Source organism: Oncorhynchus gorbuscha, linkage group LG10 (genome assembly GCF_021184085.1).
Source record: "Oncorhynchus gorbuscha isolate QuinsamMale2020 ecotype Even-year linkage group LG10, OgorEven_v1.0, whole genome shotgun sequence".
NCBI classification, from domain to species: Eukaryota; Metazoa; Chordata; class Actinopteri; order Salmoniformes; family Salmonidae; genus Oncorhynchus; species Oncorhynchus gorbuscha.
In genome coordinates this window covers 66,100,791-66,127,380 of record NC_060182.1, presented here as the reverse complement: position 1 = coordinate 66,127,380, position 26,590 = coordinate 66,100,791, and the positions used below count along the sequence as shown (strand labels likewise).

The 26,590-nt window shown below is 42.2% G+C and overlaps 3 protein-coding genes across 3 annotated transcripts; all 3 read left to right on the top strand.

Annotated features, from left to right (window-relative positions):
* The first annotated feature begins 664 nt into the window (after positions 1-664).
* On the top strand, positions 665-9,481 carry LOC124046368 (polyadenylate-binding protein 4-like). Its single transcript, XM_046366677.1, has 15 exons — positions 665-1,274; positions 4,381-4,574; positions 4,667-4,782; positions 5,832-5,971; positions 6,116-6,210; positions 6,374-6,511; positions 6,683-6,778; positions 6,883-7,152; positions 7,418-7,508; positions 7,678-7,797; positions 7,922-8,055; positions 8,167-8,257; positions 8,464-8,594; positions 8,701-8,805; positions 9,056-9,481. Exons 1-14 carry the CDS (start codon positions 1,079-1,081, stop codon positions 8,800-8,802), a joined length of 1,914 nt encoding a protein of 637 aa, XP_046222633.1. The 5' UTR covers positions 665-1,078; the 3' UTR covers positions 8,803-8,805; positions 9,056-9,481.
* Positions 9,482-10,018: 537 nt separating this feature from the next.
* Positions 10,019-15,097, top strand: LOC124046366 (peptidyl-prolyl cis-trans isomerase E). Its single transcript, XM_046366674.1, has 10 exons — positions 10,019-10,112; positions 10,447-10,545; positions 10,721-10,764; positions 11,191-11,217; positions 11,379-11,460; positions 11,555-11,658; positions 11,766-11,889; positions 13,968-14,153; positions 14,292-14,434; positions 14,548-15,097. The coding sequence occupies exons 1-10, from the start codon at positions 10,082-10,084 to the stop codon at positions 14,614-14,616; spliced, it is 909 nt and encodes a 302-aa protein (XP_046222630.1). The 5' UTR covers positions 10,019-10,081; the 3' UTR covers positions 14,617-15,097.
* A 2,638-nt stretch (positions 15,098-17,735) lies between these two features.
* On the top strand, positions 17,736-21,508 carry LOC124046367 (gap junction beta-4 protein-like). The gene is made up of 2 exons (XM_046366676.1): positions 17,736-17,892; positions 20,149-21,508. The coding sequence occupies exon 2, from the start codon at positions 20,281-20,283 to the stop codon at positions 21,103-21,105; it is 825 nt and encodes a 274-aa protein (XP_046222632.1). The 5' UTR covers positions 17,736-17,892; positions 20,149-20,280; the 3' UTR covers positions 21,106-21,508.
* Positions 21,509-26,590: the final 5,082 nt, after the last annotated feature.

Below are 26,590 nucleotides of genomic sequence, written 5' to 3'. Positions count from 1 at the left end.
CCGCTGACGGCTTTCCGACACAGATTTATGAGGATAGGAGGCCTAGACTGAAGGAACCAGGGATCAGGAGTTTTGGTATGGAGGAGAGGTTCCCAGTGAAGAGGCTGAGGGCTGGGCAGCGGAACCTGGGGTTGTCCCTCCTGGATCTGATGAGGTCATTTGTAGTTTTGACAGGTTCAATTTTATTTATTCATTCCACTTGTATCCTTTAGTTAGTGTAACTTTTTCCACTGAATGGTTTTTCATTCATAACTGTTTTTATTTGTAATTTTTCTTTAGGGAGCTGGACAAGACAGAGTAGCCTAGTCCAATGAACAAGGTGGAGTCGTCAATGAACATGTTTATACATTTGTATAAATGAATAAACTCAGTTTCTGTTATTGTAACTCCACTTTTTCAATTTAAATGTGTAACTTTGGCCAAAATATTCTCTCTTGTCCTTAAAACTTAGGCGTTTTGGGCCCCTTCACACTAAAGCGGGCCCCTGCTATAATGACCACGTTGTCAAACCCAGATGTCGCTGTAGGGATCTGTGGTGGGTAGTTGTGACCGTACACCCGCCGCTCTCCCTTTTACACCTCATGCACTGTTTTTTTTCTATTCCAAGTTTGACCCTATCTATTTCCTCTGCGCACTGCACTGTCTATAAAGTGACCATGCTTTTCCCACGCAGTCTCTTTCCCCGGCCACAAAACAACCGTGAGTGTCTAACTCACCGTTCTTTAACAACTTTTAAAAAACAAAAAAATATAAAAAATACAAAATATAAAATCTTAAAAATAAATAGGCCTTCCGTAATATACAAAATAAAAATACGTCGCTAAATTGTGTTAACAGGAGGCCTCGGGCTTAACCCGACGTTTAAGACAATTATATTTATCAGGAGAATACGCCGAGATTCCATTCTGTTTTTAGCTGTCACTTTTCCTTGTCAGCGAGTCTTGAAACTTCGATCTGAACACAAGTCGCATTCTGAGTGTTTTTACTCACAGATTCGGCCCCGGGGAACATTTCTTATCAACAATTCCCGTGATTATAGCGCGAAGGAAGAATTCATACATTTTGTGCACTCCGAGAAATGAACACAGAGACTACAGGGAGTTATCCAATGGCTTCTCTCTATGTTGGCGATCTGCACCCTGATATCACGGAGGCTATGCTGTATGAGAAATTCAGCCCAGCAGGACCGGTGTTGTCTATTCGAGTATGTCGTGATATGATCACCCGACGCTCTCTGGGTTATGCCTATGTGAATTTCTCGCAACCCACCGACGGTAAGCAATCAAGCATGCCTCCAAGACAACGGCGTAAAGGGTTACTTGGATGTTGGATTTATTTGAGCATGTCAACAGTCAGTTCAGAGCATTCGTCCTATAGAGAATACAATGTAAAGTACATCTTGATTTTTATTGAGTCTAAATCAGTTGTGATGTGATTTCCTGTTAAAGGTATCTACAGCATTCACACCTGTCTAGCACTCAGTGGTTACCTCCAGACGAAATAATAGAAACATACCACTACACAGGCAATCTAAGAGGTGTAGGCTAAGCCCCAATGTTGCATGTAACGGAATGAATGTAAACCTATAGTGGGAGAGAATGTTTTCCACACAACTTGCACTGAACCATGCCTGGCACTGTGAATCAGACAACTAATACATGCAGTATGGACTTTCTTACCCTTCATGGACTAACTCTGGTGTGTGGAGAAGCACAACATTTGGAATATCTGTTGACCCATATAGCAATAATGGTGGCCCACGTCAACGTGTCATTGTTTGAGGATTGAGCAGGATATGCTCCAGGACTCCTGTTTTCACATGTACAAGACTCCTGCTTTGGCTATGTTGCAACCAGCCTACTGTCTGTGTTGTGCCTCTAACTTTGAACGGATGGCTGCAGCTTTGCTCCAGAGTCCTGCTCCACAGTACCTAACCCAAAGTGACCCATTTCTGCTCCTATTTAAAGGGCCATAAGGGAACCGTTCTGTAGTGAAATTAATTCCCAATACCTTCCCTGCCGCCTTACAGAGAGAGGAAGAAAGGGCCCAGCCGAACAGTAAGGCCACGTTCCCAATGATTAGAGGTTGCACGCACCAACCAATGGTTGCATACCACTTTATTGACTGTGCAGTCGGGCACCACAGTGCTAAGACAAATGTGGTTTGCTGATACCTAGAATACCTATCCAGGCATTGTAAGATCTGGCATGAGTCAGAAATGTCTAAGCAGGAGAACACGACCTAACTTGCATTTCCCTGCTTTCTGGGGATCATGTGACGTCCTCTGATCTGAGGAGAATAAGTCTGAATAGATTTGCTTCTGCGAATACAATTCTGCTGAAACTTTTCATGTTGATTCAACACCCCTTTCTGGTTGGTTTTCTTGAGTAATTGTTGAAGTGTGTCAATTCTCAACACCTTCCATGCTCTCTCCTCTACATGTTGATCTGTGATGTTTTGCTCGGGTCGTAGTGGCAAACAATGTACGTGCTTGCAGGGTACACCGGAGGAATTTCCAACATTTGTATCCAAGCCCCTGCTCCTATTGTAAGAAGTCTGAACGTTTAACACAGACTTGCACTCTTCGATTTTACCACTCGATTCAACAATCACTCATCTTTTAATTGTCCAAAGTAGTGCTTTTATGTGCAGTAGAATCATGTATTTGTTAGGGGGTGTGACCCGACACGATTGAGCTGTAGCATATGGGGTGTGTTCTATGACAGTGTGTCTGCCAACTTGTTAAGCAGTGTGGACCTATGGGGCTGTTTTCCATTTCACACCTGCCACCAGATATCTGACTTAGTGTAGCTAGAGAACTCTGTGGTCACAATATAACCTGAAGGTTGTACTTTTATGACAATACACAATCAATATAACATGTCAGGAAGTAAAAGTGTAGTACAACTACCACAGATGTAGGTCTACAACTACAACCACATATTTGAGGGGAGTAGTGTTCCTTCGTGTGACTAAACTAGCTTTGGCTGACCGTCTCCACTTGGGTTTCAGCATGTCACAGCTGCATTTGTAAATAGTTACAAGACCTGGGGTTGCTCATCTGAACATTCTTGTTGAATGTGTCTCCCTCCATCAATGGAAGAGAATGAATAAACTCACTCCACACCAGCACATACCTCTCAGGACCCCTCTCTAAATATAGTCGCTCTCTCAGGCAGTCCAAATGTTGCCTGCCTATAATATCTAAAAAGTTTTAGTCTTCATACAAGGGTAATGTTTGACAATTAATTAGGGTGGCTATCAGCCTCGCCTAGAATGAACTATCCAGTTTTCAGCTGTATGACTAAATACATTTACAGTATAATATCTTCAAACTGACCAGTGAAGTTCACTTGTTTTGTGTGTCACGTTCACTTTACCTCTTATTTGATTTCATCATGTTTATCTCTGCTATTCATCCATTGAGCAATCTCAGCTCCACATGGTGCTCAGGGTCTTTCATCAAGCATGGCCATGGGAACCTTCGAGAACTAGACAGACAGGGTGACCGTCACTCACCTTCTCTGAGCTGGTTTGTGTGAAGTACAATTGCACAGCAAACTGCTGATGCCAGCAGACGCAAGGGAGCTCCGTTTTGTTTAACAGACATTTTTAGCTCTAAAGCCCGGGTGTGTGTTGCTGTGGAGTGACAGGAACAAAGGGGAGCTCTCTGGTTGGCATGTGTACCCAGATGGACATGAGAGAGGGGGCAGGAAAATGAGAACTGGCACAACAGAAATCATGATCGGCAGATCTGGAAACGTAAATCAAAGTTACACACACTGACATAGGTAGTATGGACCATAAAAAATAATGCAATGGCTGGCGTTTATTGGAGAAGCCATAAGAGAATGTAAAGTTTAAGAGCCATTTGCCTCACTGAATTATATCTGTACATGCACTATATGTCTGCCATTGTATCTATTCATTATGACAGGGTGAATCAACTATTATGTCTTGTGGCACTTCTGGTCCCATTTGTCTGTGTGTTAGCGCCATGTGCTCCTGCCTAGCCAACTGCCCCCTAACAGCTGCTCAGTGTGGTGGCAGGCGGAGGTCAGACTCCATAGCCACATGGTGTAGTAGTTCGGACAATCCAGTTGTAGCATGGTTTCTTAAGTGTGCAATAAACTAGGGCCAGTAGTTTTTCCTGACCACATGACTTGACCAGGAGTAACTCCTGGTCCTATCCATCACGACACAATGTGGTAGTGTGAATGATTTGGGAGATGTACGTATGGTGTAGCATGCAGCGTGGTGCGGTGTGATTTGAAGTGAGCACTATATAGCATAAACAACATGGTGTTTGGTGGTGTACACAGTGGCTGATATGTTTTTGGCTCCATGATGTAAGTTAACACTCTGACCTCTCCCCTCTAGCCGAGAGAGCCCTGGACACCATGAACTTTGATGTGGTGAAAGGGAAGCCAATCAGAATCATGTGGTCACAGAGAGACCCCTCACTCAGGAAGTCTGGGGTGGGCAACGTGTTCATCAAGAACCTGGACAAGACCATCGACAACAAGGCCCTCTATGACACCTTCTCTGCCTTTGGGAACATTCTGTCTTGCAAAGTAAGATTGCAGTGTTTCTGACCATAGACATCTGATATGACCATAGACTTGTGTACTTAAAAAAAAAGAGCATCAACTTGTCTCTCAAACAGGTTGTAGGTGATGAGAATGGATCCAAGGGATACGCGTTTGTGCACTTTGAGACGCAGGACGCAGCCGACCGCGCCATTGAAAAGATGAACGGCATGCTTCTGAACGACCGCAAGGTGTGAGTGTCTGATCAACGAAGAGCGGGTGGGGAGGTGTGGGGAAGGGGCTGAACTGAACTGGAGTTACATCATTGTGTAGAAAGTGGACAGTTTAGATCAATCAAGGGCAGCTAGGGATATTGATGAGGATTGTACATGGTTGGAGTCTGAAGTAGGCCTATACTGTGACACGGCAAAAGGGTGAGGTTAGCAGAGGAACAGCAACCTGTTGATCAGGGATCGGCAACTGGAGGCCCGCAGATCTATCTTATTTTGTGGCCCCAGCCCCCATCACAGTTGCCCATCCCTGCTGTAGATGCATATAACGAGCCTCTTTCTCACACTCAGTCCCCATACACCCTGTCTTTCTGTGTGATTTGCGTGAATTACACAACTAACAGTGAATGTTTTTTGCAGTGCTCACAGGGAAATGTGCCTTTAAACCTACACAACAACCCATTTCGACTCTCTGTGGTCACCTCACTCCATGTGTCAGCTGAGCATCCTTCTGTCTGTACGTTTGTCCACCCGTCCACCTGCCTGTCGTGTGTGTGTGTGTGTGTAACCACGCTTGTGTGTTTTAGTGATGGAGCGAATGCAGGAATGCAATACTGGAGCCAGATTGGGAGAGGTCTGCATAACAAGGTACAGTCTGAGTAGAAAAATATGATCTATCAACCTAGTTTGGTCCTCAGCTTTCCTTTTTATGGACCTCTGTCCCTCCATGTCTCAAGTCTTGGACCAGGAAACGTCATTGTGTCTGGTGTGATCTGGGTGTATAGCATGAATGCTCAGTTTGCCTGATTGTGGTGCCATAAACAGTGCAAGAAGTGAGTTCAATGTTGTTCCTGAGAGGTCCTTGACTGACTCACTGTGCTGCTGTTCTATACAAAGTGCTTCCTTCCATTTAATAGTCTGGGACTCCTCAATGTCAGTGCTGTGAAAACCTGCTTGCAGCCTGAAAACATGACTCTCAGAGGGAAAATATAAGAGATGGATCACAGTCCCTTTCTCCCTGCTGCTCAGGACCGTTTTACAAGAGTTGTCATTGCTCTTTCGTGGTGTTTAGGTTCGTTGGACGTTTCAAGTCTCGGAAGGAGAGGGAGGCAGAACTCGGGGCCAAAGCAAAGGAGTTCACCAACGTCTACATCAAGAACTTTGGAGATGACATGAACGATGACAAGCTAAAGGAAATGTTTGACCAATACGGTAAGCTGTGACTGAAACGTACAGTTTGCTTATTAGTGGAGACGTTTTTGTTCATCACATATTTGTCTTGAAATCGTTTCAAGGAAACTAGACATGCACTTAGCGTATAGCGGAGTCCCATTTGTTCTTGTTTTCCCCCTGCAGGTAGAATTCTCAGTGTGAAGGTTATGACCGACCCTAGTGGCAAATCTCGAGGCTTTGGCTTTGTGAGTTACGAGAAACACGAGGATGCTAACAAGGTACTATTATACCCTCGTAACAACAGTCATGTCAATACAAGTCAGCAGGCTTTCGAGGTTGGTGTAAAAAGACTAAGTGAGACAATCGTACAAATAATCACGTTGTGTTACCTTCTGGATTAACGGCATATAGACTGGCTGTAACAAATGGATCTCTACTCAGGCATGTGAGGAGATGAACGGCCAAGAGTTCAATGGGAAGACTGTGTTTGTGGGACGTGCTCAGAAGAAGATTGAACGGCAGGGGGAGCTGAAGAGGAAGTTTGAGATGCTGAAACAGGAGAGGATCAGCCGTTACCAGGTCAACTAGCATGTCACTCTCCTCTGGCACCACTATGTCTAATAGAACACTGATTATAACTAAATGCTATTAATCAACCTGCCATCTTGTTTCATAGTACCCATCCATTAAGGGAACAAGCCAGGCTGAGTATGTATGTTTGTGGTCATGACACTGTTTTTCTGGTTTCAGGGTGTTAACCTTTACATTAAGAACTTGGACGACACCATTGACGACGAGAAACTGCGCAAGGAATTCACCCCATTCGGGTCCATCACCAGTGCCAAAGTGAGAGAGTGCAGCAGAAGCCAAAACAGTGCACCACAATTACTATTTTCAGTTGTGTATTTGGAGTGTGTTATCCAGATATAACACGGCTTCTCTTGCTGCAGGTGATGCTGGAGGAGGGGCGTTCCAAGGGCTTTGGGTTTGTCTGCTTCTCCTCTCCTGAGGAGGCCACCAAGGCTGTGACTGAGATGAACGGACGCATTGTGGGCTCCAAGCCCCTCTACGTGGCCTTGGCTCAGCGCAAAGAAGAGCGCAAGGCCCACCTCACTAACCAGTACATGCAGCGCATCACTGGCATGAGGGCCATGCCTGCCAACGCCATCATCAACCAGTTCCAGCCCGCCAGCGGATACTTCATGCCTGCAGTGCCTCAGGTTAGTGAGGGAGGGAGAGAGGGTTAAAATGGGTTTGGGAGAAAGTTATGTGGGATTTACTGAAAATGCCCTTCAAAATGCCATGTCAAGGTTCTGACAGTTGATATGATAAATGCTGCTGTGCAAATGCCAGTAAGATAATTGGCACTGTAACAAGTGAGTCAGTTGTTGTTTACAGGATGTAGAACTTTAATTTTGTGCAACATTATTGCATACATGGTTACACTTCTGTCATTAACTGTGTGTGTGTGTGTGTGTGTCCCAGGGCCAAAACAGGACCACCTACTATGCACCCAATCAGCTGACCCAGATGAGGCCCAACCCCCGCTGGCAGCAGCAGGGTGGCAGAGGCCAAGGTGGGGGTTAGAGATGACATCATACATAATAACTAAATGTATCATGGGCTATATATCTAGGCTATATATACAGGCTATATTTATTAAATTACTATATGTCCTAGTGACATTATGTTGACTTGAACTGCTGTCCAATAGTAACACTGCCACCCCCCTCTTCTCTCTCTAGGTGGTTTCCAGGGGATGCCCAACTCCCTGCGCCAGCCTGGTCCACGTGCCAACCTGAGACACCTGGCTCCCAGCACCCAGGGCCCACGAGGCATGGGGCCTGCTGGAGCTCAGAGAGTTGGTAAGACTGGATTGCCTCAGTATATCTGATAGCCACTGACTATAATTTACATGGTGGAAATATTACCTCATCAAGCTTGATTACTGGCTCATCATACATCCTTATGTGTCATCCCTACCATTAGGAGGTGCTGGCCAGGCTATGGGTACTCGTCCCTCCATGGGAGTCCCTGCCCCGCGTTCCATGCCACCCTACAAGTACGCCACCAGCATACGCAATACTAACCCCCAAGTGGTGCAGCCCATCGCCTTACAGCAGGTAAATCTCACCAACATCCATCTTTAGCATAGTTAATGCTGCGTCCTTCTATTTTTCTGTTCCATCACTCCCTTGTTTTAACCACTTTCTTCACTGTCTTCCTCCTCTCAGGCTCAGCCAGCTGTACATGTGCAGGGTCAGGAGCCTCTCACATCCTCCATGCTGGCTTCTGCACCCCCCCAGGAGCAGAAGCAGATGCTGGGTGAGTGCTGGAACAGATTGGTGGTGTGTCATATTGGTCCTTGGAAGTTCAATGCCAAATTCTAGAATCTAGAGTCTAGAACCTTTGGAGGGATTTTGAACATCATTGCAATAAGGTGCAATTATATTGTAACATTTGAAACCGTGAAAGCAAATCTTAACCCTCCCTGTCTCTTGTCTCTCTCTCTCTCTCTCTCTCTCTCTCAGGGGAGCGCCTGTTCCCCCTGATCCAGGCCATGCACCCCAGCTTGGCAGGGAAGATCACTGGGATGCTGCTTGAGATTGACAACTCTGAGCTGCTGCACATGCTGGAGTCCCACGAATCCCTGCGCTCCAAGGTACCAGGAACAGGATAATATCAGATCATAAACATGGATCTAGGGTCATATAGTGTTGGCTAAGGCTCTAATTGTTTCTCCTATTTCTCTGCGTGTTTTTGTGCAGGTGGAGGAAGCTGTTGCCGTTCTGCAGGCCCACCAGGCAAAGAAGGATGCCACACAAAAAGTGGGAGTCATCCCTACAACCACTGCTGCCTCTACTTCCTGATGTGTAAGACCGCTTACTAAATGTTTGTTAGATTAGTTTTGTTAATAGATGAGAAAATGTGAGCTATGATATCACCGAAGCATGAGCTTTTGCCCTAGCACTGATAATGGTGTCTACTCAAACTTTTTGGCAACATATATTAATATATACATTAATGGTGTATAGATTTGCAAACTTAATCCATTGCTTTTGATTAGTTCAATTGTAGTGGGTTCATATTTCTTATCCAATGCTTTTTGTGTCCCCCCCCCAGGACACAATCAACTGAGAAAAAGATGAGGAGAGATCACTACATTGGCTCCAAATGACTGGGTCATCTCTACAAAATCCTATGCAAAAATAAATAAAAACAGGGTTGAAAAAAATAGAAAAAATCTTTTAAAAACATACTTAAATATTTTTTAAAGAGATTACAGTACTTAATTTGTCTAGTTTAAAAAAAAAATTCTGTAATACATTTTAACTTTACCAAAAGCAAAACTTCCAACTAAATAAGGCCCTTGATTTTGTGGCCAGGACAGACCCCTTTTCTCTGATGCAAATTTGCTTTGCTCTTATTCTTTGTTTGAAAGTTTTGTTTTATGATTTCATTTGGACGATTGGATTCCTCCGTCCCATCATGTTATCATGGGTGGTGTGGTATATGGTATTCTCAATAAAGGGATGAATATCAAATTTACAATGTTTGTTTTTCTTTTCCACAATAGTTTGCATACTGCCATAGCCCCACAGTAGGCCTGTTCACACTGCACATTACCCCAGGGCTAAATCTTAGGTTAACCATTGCTTTGTTTGAACCGGATAAGCTAGTCCAGGGACTCTTAACCTAAGAATAATGTAGTGTAAAAATGCCTAGTGTGTACACATTTCATTGCTCAAGTGAAGCATTGAATAAAGATTAGATTATTGGTTATTGATCAAATTATTTATTAATTTCACAACCAAAAAGCGAATTAATGTTACATGAATAACACTAGCTACCTTCGCAGGAACTGAGGACCATAAAAAAAAAATAGGTTTGGGGAATTGAGAAGTAAGACAACTATTATAACAACTAGCCAGCAACAGTGATTGGAAAAAAAAGGTACTATACTGTATTTTGAGTTGAGCTGTAAGATTTCAGTTTTTGGAGAGTCCCACTGGTTAAGATTGAGCGATAATCTTTAAATGGAGAAGACAGGTGGCGCCGGAGCTCAAACATGAATCACCAGAGAGGTGGGCTTTGGTTGGAACGCACCAATCACGAGCCTTGTTGGGTTCAAGGGTTAAAGGTTACAAGATGGCGGCGACCAAACGAGTGCTGTATGTTGGTGAGTTGGCTACTCTTTTGCAATAGTTTTTGTACGTAGTTACTGTGTAGTTGAAATAAACATATTTTAGTAATCTCCTGGCAATTAAGCTACACATTATTTACGTGTAAAGTGGACCAGTCTGTGAATAAGCTGGCTAGATAGTTAGCTAGTTGCAGGCAGCAAGTGTGTATAACGTTAGCAATTGAACGTCTATCAAGCTGTTGGTTGTTGTAATGCCCCGTTCGTGATATTATATGAACACCTTTAGTTATAAAAGCTTGAAAGAGTTTACTATGAGTTGATTCAAATCAGATAAAACGAACTTGATTGTGTGTGTCTGTTGTGTTGACAGGTGGTCTCACAGAAGAGGTGGACGAAAAAGTGCTGCACGCGGCATTCATTCCGTTCGGGGATGTCACAGACATTCAAATTCCAATAGACTATGAAACAGGTCAGAATAAATGGCTTTACCATTCAAATTTGGCATAAACAATCAGCTGAATCAGTAAAAAGAAAGTAATCTATCCGTCCTGTCTACTTAGCCGGAACAAACTGCTACTGTTTGTAGATGAAACCCTGAAGTTTAGAGCAGACGTTAACGTCTCATGTTATTGTTTATTTTGCAGAGAAGCACAGAGGATTCGCCTTCATTGAATTTGAATTGGCAGAGGTAAGTTTAATGAAAACCTCAATGTAAGTATACAAAATGATGCTGGAGATGCTAGCTAGTTACCACTGTGAAGTCATTCCACAGGTTCCGCATGGATCGCGGTATGCTTTATAATATTATATTATTTTACATACATTTAGGGTCATTTCACATAAATATCATATTGTACAGTATTGTGATTTTTAGACATGGTTAACAACGTCCACATTCGTGTTTTCAGATGATTTATTATGTATTTTGATGACCACATTATTGCCGTTTAGTGAAAATGGATTTGATCACTGCTGTGTTTTGTAGAATTCTAGCATTGTGCCCGTTTGTCGCGTCACCTAACATCCTAATCTAGGATATGGTGGATGGTCAATAGTCATCATGGTGATTGTGTTGTACTGGTTTGTCTTTCATCCCCCTCTTCATCTTCCACAGGATGCTGCAGCTGCTATTGATAACATGGTGAGTGTTTGCTTCCCACTAACAAATTGGTTTAACTAACAGTGATTTGCATTATCCCTTGTTTTGATAGTATGTACTCTGAGACAGTGACTCACATGTTTAAAAGCTGTGGTATTGGACAATTCTCATTGATGCATGTTTTCCCTCTGTTTTATTGACAGAATGAGTCAGAGTTGTTTGGAAGAACCATCCGGGTCAACATTGCCAAACCTATGAGGATCAAAGAGGGCTCTTCTCGTCCAGGTGAGTGATATGCGTTAGTCTCTCTATAAAGACTTTAAACTGTCCCATGGCTCTTAGATGTGGTAAAACCTCTAACTGTATACCATTTCCTCAGTTTGGTCGGATGATGATTGGTTGAAGAAGTTCTCGGGAACGACTGTCGAAGACGCTGAGGTTACGGAGTCCACAGGAGAATCAGCCAAATCAACAACAGCAGATGTAAGTTGACTGTGTGTTCCTGTCTGTCTCTGTGAGTGTAGTACATTGCATAGTATCATATTATGATCTAAAAGCCTGACACGATAATATATTATCACTGATTGCAGGGCGAGCCCCCAGCCAAGAAGGGCAGAACGAACCCCCAGGTTTACATGGACATCAAGATTGGCAACAAGCCAGCGGGGAGACTGCGCTTTCTGCTCCGAGCAGACATTGTTCCCATGACAGCAGGTATCTATGCTTCTCCTTGTTATAAAGTACCAGGGACATTTCTGAAAATAGAACACTTACTTGATCATTAGACTTCAGGGAATATTTAGGGATATTCAAATAAAAGTGTATTTGTCACTCTGTATACAATAATAGTTTAACATGATTTTTGAATTACCACATCTCTGTACCCCACACATAAATCAAATCAAATCAAATGTTATTTGTCACATACACATGGTTAGCAGATGTTAATGCTAGTGTAGCGAAATGCTTGTGCTTCTAGTTCCGACAATGCAGTAATAACCAACAAGTAATCTAACTAACAATTCCAAAACTACTGTCTTATACACAGTGTAAGGGGATAAAGAATATGTACATAAAGATATATGAATGAGTGATGGTACAGCGCAGCATAGGCAAGATACAGTAGATGGTATCGAGTACAGTATATACATATGAGATGAGTATGTAAACAAAGTGGCATAGTTAAAGTGGCTAGTGATACATGTATTACATAAGGATGCAGTAGATGAGAGTACAGTATATACGTATGCATATGAGATGAATAATGTAGGGTATGTAACATTATATAAGGTAGCATTGTTTAAAGTGGCTAGTGATATATTTTACATAATTTCCCATCAATACAATTATCTGTAAGGTCCCTCAGTAGAGCAGTGAATTTCAAACACAGATTAACTACAAAGACCAGGGAGATTTTACAATGCCAAGCAAAGAAGGGCACCTATTGGTAGATGGGTAAAAATTAAAAAGCAGACATTGAATATCCCTTTGAGCATGGTAAAGTTATTACACTTTGCTGGTGAATCAATACACCCACTCACTACAAAGAATCAGGCGTCCTTCCTAACTCTGTTGCCGGAGAGGAGGGAAACCGCTCAGGGATTTCACCATGAGGCCAATGGTAACTTTAAAACAGTTACAGTTTAATGGCTGTGATAGAACTGAAAATGGATCAGAGTTGTAGTTACTCCACAATATTAACTTAATTGACAGGGTAAAGAAGGAAGCATGTACGGAATACAAATATTAATCAGTGCACTAAAGTAATGTGGCAAAGCAAGTCACTTTTTGTCCTGAATATAAAATGTTATTTTTGGGGCAATCCATTACAACATAATACGGAGTACCTCTCTCTGTATTTGCAAGCATAGTGGTGGCTGCATCATGTTATGGGTATGCTTGTAATCGTTAAGGACTGGGGAGTTTTTCAGGATTAAAACAAATCTACAGAATGTAACTAAATCAAATCACATTTTATTTGTCGCATGCGCCGAATACAACAGGTGTAGTGTAGACCTTACCGTGAAACGTTTACTTACAAGCCCTTAACTCTTATTTTTCTTAAAACAGCATTGTTGGTTAAGAAAATATTTACTAAATAAACTAAAGTTTAAAAAAAATATATACAAAAAAAACACAGTAAAATAATGACAAGTCTATATACGGGATACCGGTACCAACCACAGGCAAAATCCTAAATGAAAACCTTGTTTAGTATCCTTTACACCAGACACTGAGATTAATTCACCTTTCAGCAGGACAATAACCTAAAACAAAAGGCCAAATCTACACTGGGGTTGCTAACCAAGAAGACAGTGAATGTTCCTAAGTGGCAGAGTTACAGTTTTGACTTAAGTCTACTTGAAAATATATGCTAAGACCTGAAAATCATTGTGTAGCAATTGTCAACCAATTTGAATAGAATAATGGGAAAATGTTACACAATCCAAGTGTAGAAAGCTCTTAGACTGCCAAAGGTGCCTTTACAATGTATTGACTCAGGGGTGTGAATACTTATGTGAATTAGATATGTGTTTCAAAAATTCTGTAAGCACTTTCACTTTGTCATAATGGGAAACATTTTGAATGCAGGCTATAACAACATTGTGGAATAGGTCAAGGGGTATGAATACATTATGAATGCAGGGTGAAGTGACTGGGTACCAGGACGTATCAAATCAGAGCTCATATGTAAAGCAGGAAACATGCAGCTAGTCTGAAGTACTGTATGCTTGTTAAATAGGAGCATCCCCTAAAATCTCCAACCCTCTCGACCCTGATATCTCCTATAGAAAACTTCCGCTGCTTGTGCACACATGAGAAAGGCTTTGGCTACAAAGGCAGCAGTTTCCACCGCGTCATCCCTCAGTTCATGTGTCAGGGAGGAGACTTCACCAACCACAATGGTACTGGGGGCAAGTCCATCTACGGGCGCAAGTTTGACGATGAGAACTTTGTCCTCAAACACACTGCTGCAGGTGAGACACGCCCAGGTCTAAATGTTTGTCTGTGAATTAATGTGTAGAGTGGTGAGGAAGTGCACGAGAGGCATTGCCATACGCAGATTTGGTTGAATATGGTTTCTGATCACAAAGCTCTCCTCTTATGTGTAATAGGTCAGCTCTCAATGGCTAACTCTGGAGCAAACAGCAACGGCTCTCAGTTCTTCATCACCTGTGATAAAACGGATTGGCTGGATAACAAACATGTGGTGTTTGGAGAGTTGATGGAGGGCATAGAGGTGGTCAAAGCCATGGAGGTAAGTGGAGGAGAGGGACATGCATGGAGGTGGGGAAGTATGGTCCTATAGGTGGTTACAGACTGTGAAGAAGTTGTGTACTAAGACTGTCATGTTGTTTTCTGTCCCCACAGGCAGAAGGAACGAAAGAAGGCAAGCCCAAGCAAAAAGTGATCATTTCAGACTGTGGAGAGTATGTTTGAGTTGAAGTACAGAAGAGTGACTGTTGTATGTTTGTGTAGCTCTGTGTGACTGAATGTTTGAGAAAAATGAGCAGTGTCAGACTGCAGAATTGTTAAAATGGCAAATGTTGTATCATGTACTGCAGTTGCCCATGACTCATCTGCTGTACATGGATTGTTCCTGTTGGTTCCACCATCTCTGTGATGTAAATATTGCAAACACTTTTTTTTATAATGAATATGAACAGCTTCTGTGTCAATTTCACATTTTCCAGATGTAAAATGAAACATTTTGTTGTATTTCACAATACTGTACTAACATCTACTCACTATAAAATTGACCTGTTTTAGATTAGAATGCTTTTGGTCATGTATTTTCTCCGCTATTTTTTGAAATAAAATGTCTGAAATGAAAGCAGCTCCAGTCCAAATTATACTGAACTAAAATAAATGCAACATGTAAATTGTTTCATGAGCTGAAATAAAAGATCCCAGAAATGTACCATTTGCACAAAAAGCTTATTTTTCTCCTTTAGTGCACACATTTGTTTTACATCCCTGTTAGTGAGCATTTCTTATTTGCCAAGATAATCCATCCACCTGACAGGTGTGAGATATCAACAAGCTGATTAAACAGCATGATCATTACACAGGTGCACCTTGTGGACAATAAAAGGCCACTAAATTGTGTAGTTTAGTCACAACAATGCCACATGTCAAGTTGAGGGAGCATGCAATTGGCATGCTTGACTATGAATGTCCACCAGAGCTGTTGCCAGAGAATTGACTGTTCATTTCTTTACCATAAGCCGCCTCCAATGCCATTTTAGAGAATTTGGGAGTACGTCAGACCAGCCTTACAACTGCAGACCATGTGTAACTATGCCAGCCCAGGACCTCCACATCTGGCTTCTTCACCTGCGGGATCGTCTGAGACCAGCCATCCAGACAGCTGATGAATCTCTGGGTTTGCACAACTGAATAATTTCTGCACAAACTATCAAAAACCATCTCGGGGGAAGCTCATCTGCATGCTCGTAGTCCTCACCAAGGTATTTACCTGACTGCGGTTCGGAGTCGTAACCGACTTCAGTGTGCAAATACTCACCTTTGGCCGCTGGAGAAGTGTCCTCTTCACGGATGAACCCCGGTTTCAACTGTACCTGGCAGATGGCAGACCGCATGAATGGCGTGGTGTGGACGAACGGTTTGCTGATGTCAACGTTGCGAACAGAGTGCCCCATGGTGTCTGGGGGGTTATGGTATGGGCAGGCATAAACTACAGACAACGAACACAATTGCATTTTATCGATGGCAACTTGAATGCACAGAGATACCATGACGATATCCCGACGCCCATTGTCGTGCCATTCATCTGCTACCATCACCTCATATTTCAGCATGAGGCAAATGGTGGTCACACCACTTGTTTTCTGATCTACGCTCCTACTTTTTCTAATGTACACTATAATATAATAATAATATGCCATTTAGCAGACACTTTTATCCACAGCGACTTACAGTCATGTGTGCATACATTCTACGTATGGGTGGTCCCGGGGATCGAACCCACTACCCTGGCGTTACAAGCGCCATGCTCTACCAACTGAGCTACAGAAGGACCTCCTACTATACAAAAGTATGTGGAAACAAGTTCAAATTAGTGGATTTGGCTATTTCAGCCACACCCGTTGCTGACAGATGTATCGAATTGAGCACACCGCCATGCAATCTCCATAGACAAACATTGGCAGTAGAACGTCTCAGTGACTTTCAATGTGGCACTGTCATAGGATGCCACCTTTCCAACAAGTCAGTAAATCAAATTTTTGCTCTGCTAGAGCTGCCGCAGGGAAAACTGTACGTGCTGTTCTTGTGAAGTGGAAAAGTCTAGGAGCAACAAAGCTCAGCCGCAAAGTGGTAGGCCACACAAGCTCACAAAACGGGACCGCCGAGTGCTGAAGCTTCTACCGCGTAAAAATGCAACACTCACTACTGAGTTCCAAACTGCCTCTGGAACTGCTTCTGGAAGCAACGTCAGCACAAGAACTGTTCGTTGGGAGCTTCATGAAATGGGTTTCCATGGCCCAGCAGCCGCACACAAGCCTAAGATCACCATGTGCAATGCCAAGTGTCGGCTGGAGTGGCGTAACGCTCTCCGCCATTGGACTCAGGAGCAGTGGAAACGTTCTCTGGAGTGTTGAATTAAGTTTCACAATCTGGCAGTCTGACAGACGAATCTGGGTTTGGCGGATGCCAGGAGAACGCTACCTGCCCCAATGCATAGTGCCAACTGTAAAGTTTGGTGGAGGAGGAATAATGGTCTGGGGCTGTTTTTCATGGTTCGGACTAGGCCCCTTAGTTCCAGTGAAGGGAAATCTTAACGCTACAGCATACAATTACATTTTAGACCCCTCAAACTCAACTCTGGACCTCAAAGACAGTTCCACTGCATTTTTTCATTGTTCCCCTCTAATCAGGGACTGACTTACACCAGGTGTGTGCAATTAACTATCAGGTAGAATCGAAAACCAGCAGGTTCGGGACCTCGTAGGGTAAGAGGTGAGTACCCCTGTTCTAGACCATTCTGTGCTTTTAACTTTGTGGCAACAGTTTGGAGAATACTTTTCCTGTTTAAGCAGGACAATGCCCCGCTGCACAAAGCAAAGTCCAAACAGAAATGGTTTGAGCCAGGCCTAATCGCCCAACCTCACTAATGTTGTTTTGGCTGAATGGAAGCAATTCCCTGCAGCATTGTTTCAACATCTAGTGGAAAGCTTTCCCAGAGGAGTGGAGGCTGTTATAGCAGCAAAGGGGGACAAACTCCATATTAATGCCCACGATTTTGGAATGAGATGTTCGATGTGCAGGTGTCCACATACACTACCTGACCAAAAGTATCTGTGACCAACAGACTCATATCTTTATTCCCAGTATTGTGAAATCCATAGATTAGGGCCCAAGGCATTTATTTCAATTGACTGATTTCCTTAAATGAACTGATAACTCAGTCAAATATTTTGAATTAATGCATGTTTATATTGTAGTTCTGTACATTTAAATGGCCCGTGAAACCGCTCATCTGCATGGTTCACGAGCCCCACCCGCCACACCTGAACAAGTTCATTGTTGTACGACAACATCGCTTTGCGTGACTGACTGCTCCACCCACACGCCTGCGTTGAGAAACCGATTTTCATCGGTGGGGTCGCATTCAAAGAGTTTTTTCTCGTTCCTATTCGGACTGCAACTTCCCCGACTGAGTTTATGGTCCTTTTGTCATAGACATTTTGAAGTGTAAGTAGATGATTTGTTTACATTTCCAGCTGTGTATCAATACTAGTAGTGTAAAGTTATTAGATTACGATAGAGAAAGTTTGGGTTATTTTTCATTGGTTGAAGAGACTGCGTTTGGGAAAGGTTTTCTCTATTCTTTTTCTATTATTCAGCGAACTCACTAGAATAAACAATTGGGGAATAAAGTACTGTAGTTGCTGCATAGCCTGTCGGTGTTAAGACCTACTCTGAACATTTAACTTGCCCTTTTGCAATAGTTAACTTGCTACTAAATAGGAATCTTGTCATGTACTTTTAGGACATGGGTGTTTTTGCCATCCTTGATACATACACATTATTATTCATCATTTAATCTCATTTTGAAAAAGGCGGTAAGTGTGAAAATAGCTCCCAGTTATGCCTATTTATTACACAGGGAAAAAACTATTATGTGTGAATAAAACATGGGAATAGTGTACCAAGTCAGTTGTCCAACTGAATGTATTCAACTGAAATGGGTCTTCTGCACATTTCAGTTTAAACCCCTCTGAATCTGCCTTAATCGACATCCACGTCTTCAGCGCCCGGGGGTTAAATATATACAGGGTCAGTCAAAAGTTTGGACACACCTACTCATTCCAGGGTTGTTTTTAAAAAACTATTTCTACATTGTAGTATAATAGTGAAGACATCAACATGATGAAATAACGCATTGAATCATGCAGTAACCAAAAAATGGTTAAACAAATCAAAATATATTTGAGATTCTTCAAAGTAGCCACCATTTGCCTTGATGACAGCTTTGCACACTCTTGGCATTCTCTCAACCAGCATCATGAGGTAGTCACCTCGAATGCATTGAATGAACAGATGTGTCTTTGTGGAAGTTAATTCGTGGAATTTCTTTCTTTCCTTGATGCGTTTCAGCCAATCAGTTGTGTTGTGACAAGGTAAGGGTGGTATACAGAAGATAGCTCTATTTGGTTAAAGACCAAGTCCATATTATGGCAAGAACAGTTCAAATAAGCAAAGAGAAATGATAGTCCATCATTACTTTAAGACATGAAGGTCAGTCAATGTGGAAAATGTCAAGGACTTTGAAAGTTTCTTCAAGTGCAGTTGCAAAAACCATCAAACGCTATGATGAAACTGGCTCTCATGAGGACCGCCACAGGAAAGGAAGACCCAGAGTTACCTCTGCTGCAGAGGATAAGTTCATTAGAGTTACCAGCCTCAGCAATTGGAGCCCAAATCAATATATTACAAGTTGAAGTAACAGACACATTTCAAAATAAACTGTTTAGAGAAGACTACGTGAATCAGGCCTTCATGGTCGAATTGCTGCAAAGAAACCACTATTAAAGGACACCAATAATAAGAGACTAAGAAACACAAATAATAGACAAATAATGGACATTAGAACGGTGGAAATCTGTCCTTTGGTCTGATTTTTGGTTGCAAATGCCGTGTATTTGTGAGACACAGAGAAGGTGAACGGATGATTTCCGCATGTGTGGTTCCCACCGTGAAGCATGGAGGAAGAGGTGTGGTGGTGCTTTGCTGGGGACACTGTCAGTGATTTATTTAGAATTCCAGGCACACTTAACAAGCATGGCTACCACAGCATTCTACAGCGATATGCCATCCCATCTGGTTTGGGCTTAGTTCAATTTATTTTTCAATATGACAATGACACAACACACCTCCAGGCTGTATAAGAGCTATTTTACCAAGGAGTGTGATAGTGCTGCATCAGATGACCTAGCCTCCACAATCCCCCCGACCTCAACCAAATGGTGATGGTTTGGGATGATTCTGACCGCTGAGTAAAGGAAAAGCAGCCAACAAGTGCTCAGCATTTGTGGGAACTCCTTCAAGACTGTTGGAAAAGCATTCCAGGTGAAGCTGGTTGAGAGAAGGCCAACGGTGTGCAAAGATGTCATCGAGGCAAAGGGTGATTACGCATTAAGAAGGAAAGAAATTCCACAAATTAACTTAAGGCACACCTGTTAATTGAAATACATTCCAGGTGACTATATATACCTCATGTAGCAGGTTGAGAGAATGCCAAGAGTGTGCAAAGCTGTCATCAAGGCAAAAGGTGGCAACTTTGAAGAATCTCAAATATAAAATATATTTTGATTTAACAATTTTTTGCTTACTACATTATTCCATGTGTTATTTCATAGTTCTGATGTCATAACACCAGTTATGTTTTTGTTCACTCATACTCAAAGGCCATCTCTTCCCCCTAATCCCTCTCTCTCTCTTCTATAGATGGCTGGAAGTAAAGAACACTCCAGAATTTGACTTGAGATCTCAACCAACAATTTTCAACCGAAAAGGGTTTCTCACACCATCCTCCATCTTAACTTCTGTCAGAGAGGTAGATTGTGAGTCAGCTTTCCAATGAACTGGGCATTCCTCCAGGGCCTCCTCAGTGGGGTGAACAAGTACTCCACGGCATTCGGCCGTGTGTGGCTGTCCGTTGTCTTCCTCTTTAGGGTCATGGTGTTTGTCGTGGCAGCAGAGAAGGTGTGGGGGGATGAGCAGAAGGACTTCCAGTGCAACACGGCCCAGCCTGGCTGCCATAATGTCTGTTACGACCACTTCTTCCCTGTGTCCCACATCCGCCTATGGGCCCTGCAGCTCATCTTTGTCACCTGTCCCTCCTTCATGGTGGTGATGCACGTGGCCTACAGAGATGAACGTGAGCGCAAACACACGCTCAAATATGGCGAGGGCTGTCGGAAACTTTACAAGAACACCGGCAAGAAGCGCGGGGGGCTGTGGTGGACCTACGTCCTGACCCTGATCTTCAAGATAGCTGTGGACGGCACCTTTGTGTATTTAATCTATCATATCTACGAGGGCTATGACTTCCCCTCTCTCATCAAGTGTGAGCAGAAGCCCTGTCCCAACAAAGTGGACTGCTTCATCTCTCGCCCCACAGAGAAGCGTATCTTCACCATTTTCATGGTGGTCACCAGCCTGGCCTGTATCCTGCTATCTTTCTTTGAGATCCTGTACCTGGTGGGGAAACGATGTAAAGAGTGTTTCATCCAGATACACCAATCACGCAACTCCACCATCCAGTCACGCCAGGTGGTCATGGCTACGTCTCTGGTGATCGGTGGCAAGAATCAAATGGAGTCCAACTCTCTAAAGTTGCCCAGCAAGGATGCCTCAGCCCCATCTTATACTCAAGGTTGGGGAGTAACTGATTACATGTAATCAGTCACATGTAACCTGATTACTAAAAAAAAGGTCATCAATTACGTCACCAACAAAAATATTGTAATCAGATTACAGATACTGTCGATTACTTTTACATTTAGAAAATATTTATGGCCAAAAAAAAATACATGAACACCTTTCTGTTTTCTCAATGACATTCAATTCAGCGTTGAAAAAAGGTTTCAAGTTTAAGTTTGTTCCACCTGAGTGAGTCTGACCACAAGTCAGAGACCACTATGATGACACACCAAAAAGAGAGAATGTAAAGAAGTCGAATAACGAGTCTGGAGGCAATGAGAAGTATCTTCCATTTCTCTTCTGGATAGGCAAGACTTGGCCAGTTCTTCATTGTTCCTCTGTAGGCATTGTTTACTTACCTTTGTGTTGATGACCGGTGTTTCCCCGCCCCCCCCCCCCCCCCCCCCCCACTCCTGCACACTGACTCGGTACCGGTACACCCTGTATAGCCTCTTTATTGTGTTACTTTTTAAAAACTTTAGTTTATTTAGTAAATATTTTCTCAACTCTATTTCTTGAACTGCATTGTTGGTTAAGGACTTGTAAGTAAGCATTTCACGGTAAGCTCTATACCCGTTTTATTCGGCGCATGTGACCAATTTGATTACAACACAATCAAATGAATTGAGTCACTTTAAATAAAACATCCATCATTAGAAGAGTTTTGCACTAGGGCTGGGCAATGTGGTATATTCTCAAGTTATTTGTTTGCTGTCTACCACACCTCACAACTTTACCATTGTTATTTTTCGGAAAGGACTCAACCTTTGCCACACTGTGCCCACACCATTGCTGTTCTTATGCCCTGGGAAGTTTTACCTGTCTCATCCTCCATTACTAATAGCAGAGGCGGCTCTAGGCTTTGATGTGAAAAGATGGCGCATACGTCAATATTGTTAGATGATGAAAGATTTTTTAAATCCTTCTGGATATTGAGAGAGTATTTTTCTGGTCATGTTGTTTGTCAGTAGGTTATGCACAACTATGGCTTGAATACTGACGATTCATTTCTGTGTTCATGTGAATGATAGATTATAAAATACATGCACTCTGCACAAAGCCAGTAAAGCGTGTTGATTTGAATGTGTTTCAGTAAACATAGTTGTTGATGATATGTCCCAGAATGTATATTACATGGATGCAAACAGTGAGGTCCACTTATAGGTATATTTACATATTTTTATCAAAGTACAGTTGCAGTTTATCTATTTCACTTTTTTGTTTGTATATTTATACAATGCAATTTATGTATTTTTCAAATAAATTTGATAAATATAATGACTGAAGTGCACAACAGACAGTATTCAAATGAAGGGTTTTTTTGTTCAAAGGTTCTTAAATAAGGATCAAGACCATGAATAAAGTCCCTGAGTATAGTAGGAAAGATACTTTATTTCGGATTAATCATAATTTCTTAATTATACAGTATCAGTCCCATTTTACTCTCTTGTGACAGCCTTGGATGGTTTGGTTCTGGGTGCTGATATTAGTCCCATATCATCACCAATGCATTAGACACAGCAGTTATTCATTAAACTCATACTATATGGGGACCAGAACATATGAAGCGCACTCTCATTGTATAAGAGGACCTGTCCATTTGTCAGTGGTGTAAAGTACTTAAGTAAAAATACTTTAAAGTACTACTTAAGTCGTTTTTTGGGGTATCTGTACATTAGTATTTATATTTTTGACTACTTGTACTTTTACCTCACTACATTCCTAAAGAAAATAATCGACTTTTTACACTATCAATTTTCCCTGACTCTTGAAACTACTCATTACATTTTGAATTCTTAGCAGGACAGAAAAATGGTTCAATTCACACACTTATCAGAACATCCCTGGTCATCTCTACTGCCTCTGATCTGGCGGACTCACTAAACACACGTTTCGTTTGTAAATTATGTCTGAGTTTTGCAATGTACCCCTGGGTATCTGTAAATAAAATAAAAACAAGAAAATGGTGCCGTCTGGTTTGCTTAATATAAGGAATTTGAAATTATTTATACTTTTACTTTTGGTACTTAAGTATATATTAGCAATTACATTTACTTTTGATATTTAAGTGTATTTAAAACCAAAAACCTTTAGATTTTTACTCCCAAGTAGTATTTTACTGGGTGATTCACATTTACGTGAATCCTTTTCTATTTAGGTATCTATACTTTTACTCAAGTATGACAATTGGAAACTTTTTCAACCACTGCCATTTGTATGGACAGAGGTTGGGTCCCCAGTTTAACACATCAGCCAGAACTGTAGACCCACCCAGTGGAGAAATTTGACCATCTCTGGGACAGGTTCTGAGTTGGTGACTCCTCTGTTTACATGGAAATGAGAGAAAAGGAAAGGGATAATATGTGTAGTAAAGGTGAACACAGGGCTGTGAGGTGAAATCAAACAAGTTACTCTCACTTGGTATTCCAGAAAGGGGTATTTAAAGTTGTTCAATGATGTGTGTGTTTTTGTCTTCTGTAATAGTCAACCAGGAATCAAGGACAGACCATGTCTGTTGACACAGTGAATGTAATCTGCCTGTATCCTTTCTCTCTAATCAGCATCTTGAATCAGGACTTGTGGGTCTTTTACTGCGTATACAAAGAAAATAACACGCCTTAGCAGCAGCAAGACTGTACATGATTCTCTGTTAGTTCTGCCCCAGCTCCTCATCTTCTGTTTGTATACCGCCCTATAAGACAAGTACTGACACAGAACATTGGAGTAGTTTTCCTGTTCTATTCTCTCAGCGTGTGGAGACATGCGCTGCACAGCGGTTGAGTCATGGGCTGCATTCCGTCAGGTGTGCCCGTCCAACTGCCTGGATCAGTTGTCATTAAACTGGAGCCAAAAAGGAACTTTCCACTCCATCCCTGTCTCCTAGACCTAGTACATACATTACAGCAAGTGTTGCCAGGGACGATGATGACGTGTCTTATAAGAGGCCTATGACCATTGTAAAGATTCCTAAAGTGTGATATCTGGGAGGATCTTTTCTTACAATACCTGATGATAACTTTTAGTCTAGTGGTGAACCATTACCACCACGCCTCATTCTCAAAAGCTAGACAGAAGTCACATCCTTTGTCTATGTAGTTACGTTGAGCCTAACTGTCATGTTGGCTGCATTTACACTACCCAATTCTGATATTTGTTTCCCTAATTTGTAATTTGACCAAACAGATCAGCTCTTTTGACAGTCATTTGGCAGAATATCAGAACTTGTGTAAAACGCAGCCCTTGATTGAGTGACTAAAGGATTGCATGAATCTATTGGATGAGTCGTTGTGAATAGCCTGTGGAATGTGAATAGAGGTAGAATACTTCTCCTTGGTGGATGTGAACAAAATACAGAAAAATAGAAACCAGTTCAAGGGCAGGAATGTATGTGGGGGAGATTGCCCATTCACTGAGCTGAGACCTCTGATGCGTGGGCAAAGTGGATGAACAGTAAACACTAGTTGAGAGAGGTGTTATATGAAATGAAGAAAGTGTTTTTGATGTCATTGAAAGTTCACATCCCATGGGTACATACGTGTGATCCCAGTGTGTTATAATCCTGAAGCATTAGTACGTATCAGCCTGTATGAAATATAAAATATGTCAATAGCTCAGGTGTGTTTGTGTGTCTGTTTGAGAACATGGATGCTCAAATACATACTAGTCACACACATTAAAGTTGAATGCACATGTAGGAACTGTACATTCGTATAACATAAGCCTTTTTGCCTTTGTTGTTGTGTCATGTGTGGGGACATACAGTAACGCGACAGCGTTGAATAGAGGCAATCCTCCTCATAGAGCTGATATGTTCTGACATGTTTGGGGAATTATCACAAGTAGACATTTGATGATGTTTTCCATACACCACACATCTGGAAGTTTTTTTGTTGTTGCCCACAAATATTCTCCCAACAAAGATGTGCTCATGGCCATCTGAAAATATACTGATACTCTTTGTCCTGGGAACATCAACACAGCCATCCAGTAAAAGACATTGTGAACATCGTCTATGAAAGCTTATCTCCAAAGTTTGCCCATGAAAGTGGGTGGTTGCTGGTCGTATCAAGGAGAAATGAGCCACAGTCCATTTCCTTGGAGATTTAGATTTGGGATGATCTCCATAGTAAGCAAAAACCTTCTAGTTCAGTCCATCCCTGGCCTCTCGATAACCATGAAGAATAAGAATAACGAAATAAAGAGACAACAAAGGAAGGTCTCTGCATGTCAGTGAAACAAAAAAAGTAAAAATAACATTTGTTCAATGAAAAGGGGGTAGAGAAACAATGAAAAGTCAGGTAACTTAAAAAAAACAGGTAATGTGATAAGGAATTGCCGTGCCTTTATTAAAAAAGTTGAAAGGATGAATTATCTTGCTGATTTGAAAGTGCCCCCCTCCCTCTCACCCACTGCCTCGCGTCTTCCGCTGGCCCACCTCTCCATTCAATAATAGAGTTACCTTGCACCAGGTAAGCCTTTGATGCTTTCCACCAATCAGGTGTAAGGAACAGCAGCCAAAGAAAACATCGTATTCACCTCTGGGTGTGGCGGTCTCTTATGTTAGTGGAGGGCTGGAAGCATTCCGGAACAAGTTTCAACTGGAAGAAAGGACTGTGCATAGAAACAGGAGCTGGAAATCAAGACCAACACACAAACAAAACATGCTCAAACTGCTGTTTCCTTATATCCATTTGTCCTGGGTTAAGTTAATGGAGAGATGGCCTATCAATAATATGATAATACCAATTTATTGTGTATGTAACTTAACATGTGTAGGTAGTATATACACTGCTCAAAAAAATAAAGGGAACACTAAAATAACACAACCTAGATCTAAATGAATGAAATATTCTTATTAAATACTTTTTTCTTTACATAGTTGAATGTGCTGACAACAAAATCACACAAAAATTATCAATGGAAATCAAATTTATCAACCCATGGAGGTCTGGATTTGGAGTCACACTCAAAATTAAAGTGGAAAACCACACTACAGGCTGATCCAACTTTGATGTAATGTCCTAAAAACAATCCAAATGAGGCTCAGTAGTGTGTGTGGCCTCCACGTGTCTGTATGACCTCCCTACAACGCCTGGGCATGCTCCTGATGAGGTGGCGGATGGTCTCCTCAGGGATCTCCTCCCAGACCTGGACTAAAGCATCCGCCAACTCCTGGACAGTCTGTGGTGCAATGTGGCGTTGGTGGATGGAGTGAGACATGATGTCCCAGATGTGCTCAATTGGATTCAGGTCTGAGGAACAGGCGCGCCAGTCCATAGCATCAATGCCTTCCTCTTACAGGAACTGCTGACACACTCCAGCCACATGAGGTCTAGCATTGTCTTGCATTAGGAGGAACCCAGGGCCAACCGCACCAGCATATGGTCTCACAAGGGGTCTGAGGATCTCATCTCGGTACCTAATGGCAGTCAGGCTACCTCTGGCGAGCACATCGAGGGCTGTC